General features: G+C 33.1%; 1 protein-coding gene and 1 non-coding gene across 2 annotated transcripts; both read right to left on the bottom strand.

The window, feature by feature from the left end:
• Positions 1-707: 707 nt before the first annotated feature.
• LOC114325965 (dnaJ homolog shv) lies at positions 708-12,378 on the bottom strand. The gene is made up of 4 exons (XM_028274155.2): positions 11,917-12,378; positions 7,219-7,709; positions 6,385-6,595; positions 708-1,746 (listed from the first exon to the last, which is right to left on the bottom strand). Exons 1-4 carry the CDS (start codon positions 12,221-12,223, stop codon positions 1,682-1,684), a joined length of 1,074 nt encoding a protein of 357 aa, XP_028129956.1. The 5' UTR covers positions 12,224-12,378; the 3' UTR covers positions 708-1,681.
• Trnas-gga (transfer RNA serine (anticodon GGA)) lies at positions 2,447-2,518 on the bottom strand. Its single transcript has one exon. It is a non-coding gene; the product is annotated as a tRNA-Ser (tRNA).
• Positions 12,379-12,748: the final 370 nt, after the last annotated feature.

The raw sequence follows: 12,748 nt of genomic DNA, 5'->3' as shown, positions 1-12,748 counted from the left end.
GTCATCCATTTCGTTTATTGGCACCCATATCCTCCAAGGACACGTGCGCCCATATAAAAATTTTTAGGGGGGGCAGACGTGAAGATGTTGCACATTATATTTTGTATATTTGGATAACCATATATAATCTAAAGCACCTGACAAGTCAGGGGGGGTGTCGCAAAGTGTGATGTTAATGCCTTCTAGTTCTAATTAATTAAAAAGAATAAATACGTCTTCGATAAATTATACTTTATTCACTGGTAACGACCAATATGTAAATAATAACACTAATGATTCATAGCGTCTCGACCTCTACATACTAAGTTAATAATTATCTATATATCCCCATACTGATTGCTCAGCATGTTTTTATACCGATCTAAATCATAACAAATATAGTTCAAGTTCACGCATATTAAACATGTGATACAAAACTATAAACTATTGTTTTTATGTCTGTTCAATACCCTAAAGGTTAATAACAACATATTTAAATTATGATTTATACAGAGGGTTCATATTATACTACAGGGGGCACATGGGCGCCCAAGTCCGTTCATTTCTTCTGATGCCATTCGTTTCCTTCCAGTTCAATCTCTCTTTGGCTTTCAATTTTTTCTGTATACAATGTGACTTTGTGTAGTCAATCTTATTAAGATGTAAGAGCACTGTAGTCCTACTTACAGAAAAAATAGGTAGATGTTCTTATTGTACCAATAAAAAACTTTTGTAGTATTTTCACTAATATATTACAAAAAGTATTCGCAAATTTACTTGCAAAACAAATTTAATATAAATTGAAAATAAAATATTTACAATTCATCAAATCATATTCTTTTTTGAAAAGTTGACTAAATTCACAGACAGCTGAGGTTCAAACATACTTAAAATATACCAGAAGTTTCATTTCTATCTTATAAATCGAAAAATTTACATGTGGGCGCCCTGAAAACTGTATTCTGAAGTATAAAACGAAAGTTAATAAATTTTGAGTGCTGGCACAATGTTTTTACGATGTTTTAGTGATGAGTTATGCAAACGGGCATCATTTCGAACAAATATTTTAAATTAGATCATATGGCAAATAGTACTTCAATCGAAAGCTCTTGTGTTACTCACTATACTCCTAGACTTTTGTGCGCTGCTTCGAAATGTCGACTGTCTGTCATTTGAATGATCTCACCACTAAAACATTGTAAAAACAATGTGCTGATGTCCACAATTTATTAATTTACGTTATAGTGTTCAGAAAATTGTATGAGATACAACGGACTTTAGTTGAACACATTATATCAAACATAAACTAATATATTTAAGTGTAAGCTTGTCCTTGTGGCTGAAAATATTTGGCTGTTAATTCCAAAGCACTAATAGCAATGAATTCACTAAACAGGATCAATTTAACAGTATATGTGATTCACCAATTTCAAGTTTATCTTGATTTGACTATTGATTACTTCATTACCATATTCTGTCTCTTCCCATATACATGTATGTATATTGATATTGACTTAACACACGTGGGTTTTTAGATAAAATATTGTCCATAGATACCACTGGTATATTTCAAAAAATTCCTTTTGTATATACACAATTCTCTTCACTTAAATAAATAGGAATCAAAAATAAATTAAGTAAAATGGAAACCGAATTTAAATACTTTATACAGAGGTCCCAAAAATGTAGAGGGATATGTATCCTAATAGCCGCGGAGACCATTGTACACTTTGTTGTTTGAGCTTTGGTTGAGGATCTTCTTGAGGGCTGCAACAATAAAAGAGATCAACAGTTAATTGACAATCAATAATAAGTTACTGAGTCATAATTTAACTTTTTAGGAGCTTACAAACTCATGCACAAAATGAAACCATTAATTCACTTATTCATCGCATTCTGGGATAATCCACAATGCTAGCAATGTAATTAATAAAAAAGAAAAGACAATGATAATGCATAAAAAAATATGATGATTCTTGCTCAACATGCCTTATGCAAATATAGCTAGTTTCCGAGATACCGAGTGTTTAAAGTTTACCGCTATTACTAATAAACCAAGCATAAAAGTTATACTGAGAATAAATCAGCTATAGGCAAAATCACTAACAATAAACATGGAATAACTTAAGATATAGGTTATACTTAATATAAGAATTTAGTCTAAGATTATACTGACCACACCCTTGTTTCAGTCTGGTATAATAGGTATTTAACCTATTTTATGACTATCAAAGTCATCAGAGACAAGACTATATATTATTTTTTATTTGTTTTGCGAGTAGGTATATAATAAAAAAAAAATGTGTGTGTACTTTGTACACATGTAATGTCTATTATATGATTTAAACGAAATAAATATACTTTCGAACAGTTTATTTATATTTTATTTAAAGATTAAACTAATTTTTACTTAGTACTTTCCAAAAATTTTTATTAAAACAATACCAAAAATTAGGAAAAAAAAATTAGAAAACACCCGGATTCGAACCGGGGACCTCTTGATTTCCAGTCGAACGCTCTACCACTGAGCTATATTCCTTTTGTTTGTGTGGGTGCGGACTACAAGATTTCTCAGACATAGTGTCAAATAGACCAAGTGAAGTATAAAAATACTTTAAATATTACTTATTATCTTATAGGTCTGGATCCCGCATATGAAAAAAAAGTTGATTAATAGCAAGCTGAAAATTTTTTAATAGCTTAAGGGTGTCTAGTCGGACAAACTTTGATGTATGGGAACAGGGGAAGTTTTAATTGTGGAAGAGATTAAAAATTTGGAACGTCAGACTACGAAAACGTCCCATGTATTTTGTCGGACAGAACTTCCAATTAATTTGTTACCCTTTCATTACACTGTCCTGCAAAAATCAGACTGCTATTTATCACCAACTGGGCATTTTAATGAGTGGAACACGTAGAACTTGTCAAATGACAGGAATTATGACTATGACAGGTGACAAACAGCAGTCTGATTTTTGCATGAGAGTTTAATGAAAGGGTAACAAATCAATTGGAAGTTCTGTCCGACAAAATACATGGGACGTTTTCGTGGTCTGACGTTCCAAATTTTTAACTTGTTCCACAATTAAAACTTCCCCTGTTCCAGTGTTCCCATACATCAAAGTTTGTCCGACTAGACACCCTTAAGCTATAAACAAATTTTCAGCTGACTATTAATCAATTTTTTTTTCATACGCAGGATCGAGACCTATTATTCCCGAGGTAGACAAATCCAAAGATACAAAAATTATAATAAATATATTTACTAAAAACACTAAATATATTCTTTCCACACCTTTTTTGGACTAATACATACATAACATAAAACATTTAGCAACGAACTCCATACTGTCTGTGTGCGCATGCGCGCAGAATAATAAAAATTCACTCCCAATCGCGTCTAAAGAAGTATAACTTCGAAAATGGGTTTGAGAGGTATTGTGGCTATCGAGGAAAACTTCCAAAGAAAGAATAAATCCCTTTTCAAACTACACTAATAAAGGATTCAGAATAAAATATCGGTTTTCTAAAGATGCTGTAAAATTTTTAGAAAAGTTAATAGGCCATTCACTTATTGTGGACAAATGAGGAGGAGGCTTATCCTCCACTCTACAAGGAAAATAAGGTATAAAAATACAAGCAATATAACGTTTTCCGTATTTTTTTTTATTATTTTATCCAAAGTTCAGCCGAAAAAAAAGTTATTTTGATTTATTAAGAACAACCAAGTGTAACCCTTTATAAGTAATGCTAAATTAGCAACTCTTATTCCGAAAAACGTAAAATTTACAATTTTTAAATAGAAATTGAGAAAATGCATTCGGTATCTCAGAAAATAGCAATAGTTGTATAGGGTATGTTGGGCAAAATCATCATATTTGAGGTCTAGGATCTACTCAGAGATTGGAAATACTTAATCATCCTATATGTAAAAAATAATTCATAGATTTACTATGTCCAGGAATCCATTCTGCACCATTATAAAAACATATTCCTCTCCAGAACATTATGATTCATCACAAAATGAAGCTGTAGGTATATTTTAGGGGTCTACCCCAAAATTCCGACAGCCAAAATCCCGACGGCCAAAATACCGACACGCCAGAATCCCGACAGGTTTGATAAGTTGATTTTTAACATATAATTACATTTATTTCTGGTTTGTTATTTATGGCCATCTGTTTTTTTATGTTTTGTTACTAAACAAAAGTATTTACCATTTATGTAATATGAACTAATTTTCTAAATAAAATTTCTAACATGGGTATATGAATTAAATTATTTTTTTGTCAATATATAGTCCAATAATATAATATATGTACCGTTGAGGTAAAAAGTCGTATCCACAATGTATACATTTGCAAGAAAGCGCAAAACATACAGACTAGTCAATAAACTATAAAAAAATTTTACTTCCATTACGTCGAATTCAACATTATTGGTATATTATAATATGTAAATGCAAATTTATTACTGGATAGTATTATTGTTAAGAAATAATTTACCTGATGTATAATATTGGGAGTTACGACTTTTTACCTCTATGTCTTTAAACAGGTAATATGCAAAATAAAAATCGTAAGTGATTACAAAAATATTATATTCCGTATTTAAAAATGCAAAAACCAAATCAAAATGTTTGGAACACAAAAAGAACTCTTGTTTTTCATTATCCCGTTTTAACACCCTCAAAATGCCATTTAATATAAAAATGGAGCTACGATTGTTTACCACTACCGCAGAAAGCATACTATGGTATACACACGTATCTATGGAGTTGCTATGGATATACTACTATTTACCTCAACTGACTAATGGAGTTGCTATTGTTTCTAAACGCCTTATCTAGGCAACTAATAACGCTGGATGTACGATTTTTTGCCACAATATGCTATGAAAATCTGACAAGTATTAACTCCATTTCGGCTAAAAATTGGAGTTACGACTATTTACCTCAACGGTAGAGATATATTATACATATTATGTATAATCAAATCCTGAATTCAAGTTTACTTTCATATAATAAATATTATCATGTCAATTACAACCTTCCATTTCAGTAAGTATAGCTTTTATATTATAAAATGAAGTGTTTAAATTATTTTTTCTTTTAAAATACATATTAACTAGTGCCCGTACTTATTAGTAAGTACAGTAGAGCGTCGATAATCCGAACTAATTGGTACAGGGGTAGTTCGGATTATCAAATTGTTCGGATTATCGAACATATGTTCAAAATACATACAAAGCTCATAAACATAGTACATGTACATATGTACATACATTTTAGTTACAAGGAATAAAACACCTGCATAGTAAACAAATATATTCTGCATAAACAAAACAAAAATCCGCGGTCATATTTTGCCCATATTGTCATATTAAATCCAAAAATTCGGTCCGCCTCATATTTTTTAATTTTATAATTTTTTTTGCGTTCGGATTAGCAATCATTCGGATTACTAGGGTTCGGATTATCGACGCTCTACTGTAATTAATTTTTCAATTTCAATACTCTATAATATGATTTGGTGTTGCATTTGAAAAGGAAAAAATAAATATTCAAAATGTAGTGGTCGGGATTTTTGCTTATGTGAGGATTGTTGCATGTCGGGATTTTGGCTGTCGGGATTTTGGGCGGCACCGATATTTTAGATAGCAAAGCTATCTTTTCCAGATTTTCTTAGATTTGACAAGTCACTTGGTAAATTCAGATTTATCTTTTACCAGCAAATAAAACCCATTCTTCAATATTCCAATTTACCAATTTGTATTAATTTTCTGAAACTAGATGTCTTCCTAGCTAAAACGGATTATGGCGTAGACGCTATCATTTAGAGCTTTACCGCTTTTATAGTAAACCTGGTATTGGTAGCTCCATCAAAATAAACAGGCTGCAGTGGCTAGGCCACTTACAGAGAATGAATGAGGTGGAGCCGTCAAAATACATTTATGGCTAGAGACTGGATGGAGTGAGAAGAGGCAGGCCTAGAGCATGATTTAAGGACCAAGTGGACGACTTGAGGGTTAAGGGTTAAGAGCGCGAAATTGGAAAACCAAGGCGAAGGATAGGAAGGAATGGAAGCTGATTCTAGAACAGGCCAACACCCAACATGGGTTGTCGAGCCAATGATAATGATGAGATATCTTCCACAGCTCAATTTTAATTGGTGATATTCCTTTTACTCCCATTTCATACAGAAATTTGTAAATAATAACTACATACTTAGCTCTACATTGTTAAAATGTTAATGTTTTATCAATATGTATTAACAGTTTATCAATTAATGACAGAAATGCATTACATATTGAATTATCTGGCCCTGAGACAACGTAGTCCCACAGTTAGATATAACTCAAATTTATCATATACCAAAAATCGAACACTAATAAAAAAATCATTACCTTCTTTATCCTCTTCAGTCAGTTCTTGTTTAGGAAATTCCACATCAAAGGTGATAAAAAGTATACCATGTAGATTATTGTTGTCATAATTGGGCATACCTTCGCCCTTCTTACGAATGCGTGCACCTGGCCATGTGATTTTATCTCTAACAATACTGACTTTGTGTCCATCCAAATGAGGTATTTCCATCGTGAAACCAGTGAGAGCATCCTAAAAAGAAGGCATAATATGAGTAAATATTAAGTAAACTATTTCTTAAACAATCTAAATCCATGGACTCTTAGTTCTAAAGTTTCTACATTAAAATATAGGAAACGAATATACAGATTCACAAATATAAAAGTACCTACTATGTTAGCTAGAAAAAGAACCAAAATGACTATCTACAACATTGATTAGACAGTAACCTATGGTCGTGAAACCTGGGTAATGACAAAAAGGGATGAAGCCCAACTCAGGACATTCGAGAGAAAAATACTGAGAAAAGTATAAGGCCCCCGGTAGAAGAAGAAGACGGCACATAGAGAATCGGGAGAAACGACGAGGTTAATCAATTGAATGAAGGTGCGATTTGTGAAAAGTCAAAGACTGTCATATCTGGGGCATGTGCAGAGACACGACAACGCAAAAACAACAAAGAAAATATTACAACAGAACAGTTAGCTTGAAAAAGATCTAAAAATTATGGCAACAAAAAGAAGACATTTTTTAAATAATGTGAAATGTAAGAAAAGGTTGAATGAAGCTGAAATTTCGGCCATTGAATGTCTTTGAATGAATATTTCAACAAATTAAGTAGAAGCAAATTAAGTAGAAAAGATAATATATTTTACCTGTAAACTAATGGTTATATTTGTATACAAGTCATCTCCCCTTCTTTCAAAAACTTTGTGAGGCTGTGTCTTAATCTTCAAAATTAAATCCCCAGGTTCCCCATCCAAATGTGGCTCTCCTTCCGCTATAAACTTAGTTTCCTGTCCATCTATCATACCTTGCTCAACTTCCATCTCTAATAATCTCTCCTCATTGACTAACTTAACATTTGGACACTCATCACATACAGTTTGCTGCATCATTTGGAATCGTCCTGGACCTAAACTTTTGGTGATCATTTCTTGTCTGCAATTACACTTCCGTGTACCCCTCGAGGGTTTTAAAACTGGTTTGTTCCTGGTGATTTCAATGAAAGTACCAGTGTAGAGATCTTCTAGAGTTACGTATACATCCATAACTAAGTCAGCTCCTCTGGGAGTTTCATGTTTTTGTTCGCCGCCTCCAAAATGGAAGCCAAAGTCTCCAAAGAAGCTTGCAAAAGGATCCATACCTACAAAATTATGAATGAATGTTACTAATGTAATCACTAACACTATTTATATGAGAGAGATAACTGCTATATGAAGGTAGTGAAAGCAAAAAACTCAAGTGGCGCAACACAAATAATAGAAATAAAAAACGAGAAAAACATCATTGTCTGAGACAGAAAGGAAATAAGTTAGGCTATAGAAAAATTCTATGTCTACACTCTTTAAAAACTCAACCGCAACAACAACATACTGAACGAACTATAATTATCACCGGTTCAGAAGAAATATTGGACATTGCTGACTCTGAAATAAGAATATCCCTAAATCAACTAGAACAGGTTTTAAATATTTTATTTAATAAAGTAATCGATGAAGAAGAGGATCCTCAAAAATGGTATAATTCCTAAGTCATTCCACTATTCATGAAAGGAGATAAAGTGAATATCGAGAATTACTGTCCAATATCCTTACTATCACATCTGTATAAAGTACTAACCAAAAACCAACCACCTAACAAATAAGCTTGACTTCTAACAACTTGGATTCACTAGAACACTAATCCAAAACTGTGCGCCTTGCGCTAGAAGACATTTTTAAGAAATAAGAATAGAACAACAGAGGTATAAACATTGATGGATCATACTTAAACCATTTGAGATTTGCAGATGACATTGCTTTAATAGCAGATAATATCCAAGAACTAAATAAAATGTTACAATTAAAATGAATTTTCTGGAGCGGTAGTATTCTAGTCTTCTTCATTTGCTGCCGATCACGCGCCAGCGTGTGATGTGGTTACTTCAGTCAGGTATCGTTCAACAGAATGGCTCCTAGCTGAGTTCCATCCTCTTCGATGGGCAGGAATGGGATGAGAAACACCCCTGTTCCTATAAACCAAAGAAAAAGGTGTATAACCCATGCATACTACCAGTTGGTATCAATGACTTAGAGACTGTAGCCCTTACCCGAAAATCTGCTAAAAAACTAGAATCAACACAAAGGCCAAAGAACGAAACATGCAAAAGATCAGAGATATAGTGGAAGAAATTACAAAAATGAAATGGCGTTGGGCCTGTCACATAGCCAGATATGATGATAACAGCTAGACACAAAGAATTCAAGAATGGAGGCCAAGGAGGATGCCAAGAAGGATGAGAAGACCTCAAAAGAGATGGGTATAAGATGGGGATCAACATAAGAGCAGTGGCAGGCAAACAGTAAATTAGATTGGCTCAAGATAGAGGAAGATGGTTCAGAGATACCTACATTAAGGATGGAAAATGGTTAAAGCTGATGAAATATATGTAGGATTTTATCATTCTGACCCCTCGTTTGCCTTAAAATTTAATCTCTAAATCAACTGTGGAAGTTTGTAATATCTTTCCATATTCTGTACCCAAAATACAGGGTTATGAAGGCCAAATTTCAGTTATTGATTAAATGAACAACCTGATAGACAAATGTAAGCAATGAAATGAATAAACAATAGGATATGACATAATGATGGCATAAATTTGTAAGTTGAAATAACTTTTATCAGCACTTTGCATTTATATGGCAATTGAGACTAAACTAATTAATGTAATGTTGTTAATCATGTGAATATTAATTTAAAATGTTAATATGATAGTACTACCTAATAGAGTGATTTATCCATGTGAATACCTAACAACGGAGAATACAGAAATGAAACAGATGAAAATAGACAAAGGTAAACAAATTAAAGGAAGAGACAATAGCCCGGGAGGTAGTGTCAAATTTGATCAGAGCATTTGAGGGGTGCCAAACCATAATGTTGTAAGTGCCACTCGAGTTGAAATATGTTTTAGATTATTTAAATGTTGTATGTGCCGACCTTTACTTACACTCTTTCACTGTATTCAAGGTTGGGGGCATCTCGTGGGCTTCAAGAGTACTAGTAAAAATCGGCACATATGCATAGAAAGATCGACACATACAATGTTTTAATAATATTGGGACCATGCAAGTTCGGCAAAGCAACACCTATTTCTACGCTCTGCAACTTTATTCGCACTTTTAATTATATTGGCCAATTATATTAGTCCTGGTTACTGGATAATTGTCAAGGCCTAGTCCAAAAAATAATAAGAAGAAAAAATAAGATTCAGGTTACGTTATTAAAATGTAAACAATTGTATGTAGTAAATAAAATTAGTTATTAAAATGCAGTACTGCAAGCAAAATACAATTAATTAAATTTACCTTTATATAATAATTGCATATCATATCAATATTGTGGAGCAACATATAATTTTTCTTCTTCAATGACAGTAGATGTGAAATGTATGTCAATTTGACAATTTCAATTGACAATATGAATTATTTAAGAAAGTTGCAATATTTCTCTGCTATTCGCGCACGATCGTTTCACGTATCCCTTCCAAGTACTTGCACACCGTGAATAAAACATATTTTAGCTCCAGTGGCACTTACAATGTTATGGTTTGGCACCACTCATTTTAGCATTGCTGTTTTTTTTTTATTTACTTAGGTGTCCAAAGTTTATTAACAAATAATGTATTAATTGGCCCAAAACCGGGGCATTTAGGCAAGAAAAGATAAAATATGAAAGTAGATGGAAAAACCCTTCAACTTATATGTCAAATATTTATCTCTGTGACTTACGTCCATAATGGCCTAGTGGATAGGATACCTAGCTTTCAAAGGCTTTCACTCAAGCGAGTCGGATTCGATTCCCGGCATCGGAAATCCTTTTTGTTTTTAAAATTGACATTTTGATTTGAAAAATAACTAATACTTTTTTATATTATGTCGTATAAATAATAAAAACGTGGCATTTTAAAAACAATTATTTTTCAAATCAAAATGTCAATTTTAAGAACAAAAAGGATTTACGACGCCAGGAAACGAACCCAACTCACCTGGGTGAAAGTGTTTTAAAATCAGGTATCCTATCCACTAGATAGACCATAATATATGGATGTGACACACAAAGAAAAATATTTGACTATAAGTTCTAGGGTTCTAGGCCTAAAAGCCCCTGAGTCGTGCCAGCCGACAAACATTTTCGTTATCAAACAAGTACTATCTACCAAAATAAATTTAGAGAATCTGTGCAAAATTCACGGTAAACATTTGACACTACCTCCTAGGCTACAAGTAGGTACAAGTATTTAGGTTTCATCAAACAAAGGAACAACGGAAGAAGATATAAAAAGTAGACTACGACAAACAAGAGACTGCATATGAAAATTGAACCCGGCACTGTGGGATAAGAACATCAGCATATAAACAAAATGAATAACCATTTTCAATTTCGTTGCAAAACAAAAATACAGCTGCACCATATTCTAGTCCAATCAAAGAGTGCAGCAAGCACCTCTACCAGTTTCGCAACTTATTAGTCTCTCATCAGGAGGCACATATGCTGCTCTCTCTGATCCAACCAAAACAAACCCTGGCGTGCAGTCAAGGATTGCAACGAACAAAATGACATAGATGCCCTAGCTGCAACTGCTAGCAAAAGATTAAGTTTTCAATCTAATGACATATAAAACAACATAATGTTACTCTACATCCCACCAGACTGAAAACAAAAGGAACCTTCTCTGGTTACACCTCCGAGGCTTCTACAATTTGCAAGCCATAATGGATGCTGAGACTAAGGAAGATGAGGGAATTTTACAAGTTATAATTCAACGTCCCATCTGCTCAGTACAGTAAAGTTCCAACGAGAACAAAAACAAGAATATATAATACGATGACAAGAACAAGAAGTATCCTCACTTATAGGTGTGACAATTGGATAACAAATAGGAAAGCCAAAAACAAAATAAGTGCAACAGAGGTAGAATTCCTAAGAAGCTGCAGAGTCACAAGAAGAGATATAATAAATAACATAGAGAGTAAGAAAAGAATTGGAATGAACTTAGATAATAAAATATTTTACATCGAACGAAGTGATTAACATGTAAGAAGAGCAGACCAAAATGGTTGGATAAATAGAATAACAGTGTGAAACAAATAGGAAGAAATAATATAGGCAGATCTCAAAGATCTTTCAGAGATTAAGTGGACGAAACAATGGAAAGAAGAAATCTGAAGGAAGGTGACTGGCAAAACAGAAAGAACTGGAAAGAACGGTTGAGTGAAGGAATACAGTGAAAACTGTGGAAATCCTTGGTATATATACTTATTTATCCATGTTTTTCTATTCATTGAAGATAAAATGTAAACCTTACTCACCTCCATCCATCATACCATCCTTCTGTAAGCAATCTTCACCACATCTATCATACTTCTTCCTTTTGTCCTCGTCCGATAGGACTTCGTAAGCTGCCCCTAAATCTTGGAATTTCTGCGAAGAATTGGGATCGTCTTGGTTTTTATCGGGATGTAATTCTTTGGCTAATTTCCTATAAGCTTTTTTAATGTCATGTAAACTAGCTGACTTGTCTACACCTAAGATTTGATAGAAGTCTCTTCCAGCCGAAACTACGGCGATGGAAACTACACTTAACAGCAAGAAAGTCTGGAGGAATTCAAGATTCATGATGAATATAACTATCACTATCCTATTTCTTTGAGAAATTTGTTACTTTTAGTACATATTATTATCACAGGTTCACTTAAAAAACAGCCCTAAACACTCATCACATCTTCCAAAACGACTTGTCAAAATGCAACGAGAGCAAACCTCTCAATTCGTAGCCAATCAACGCTCTCTCCAACATGTGGAGAGCTGTCATTGGTCCAAATATGTGATTCAGTGCTGGCCTTTTACTAGATAAGGAACTAATACATAATAGATGGAGACATTGGAGAATTTAAAATGAAAAATGTTTTATTAAAGAATATTTTTAATTGTTTTATTTCTATTTAGAAACTGTTAGATTTAAAGCTTTGAAGAATATCGAATACATTGTTACAAGTTTTATTCATAATTAACTAGCGTGGAGCGTATGACCATGACAATTTAAATATTGTTTATCAGAACAATGTAATCGATCTATTGTGTAACAGAAATTTAAAAAAGTAGAATTTTTATAATATACAGGGTGTTTCAATAGTATGTGTA

Source organism: Diabrotica virgifera, chromosome 1 (assembly GCF_917563875.1).
Source record: "Diabrotica virgifera virgifera chromosome 1, PGI_DIABVI_V3a".
NCBI classification, from domain to species: Eukaryota; Metazoa; Arthropoda; class Insecta; order Coleoptera; family Chrysomelidae; genus Diabrotica; species Diabrotica virgifera.
This window is presented reverse-complemented; position numbering and strand designations above follow the sequence as displayed.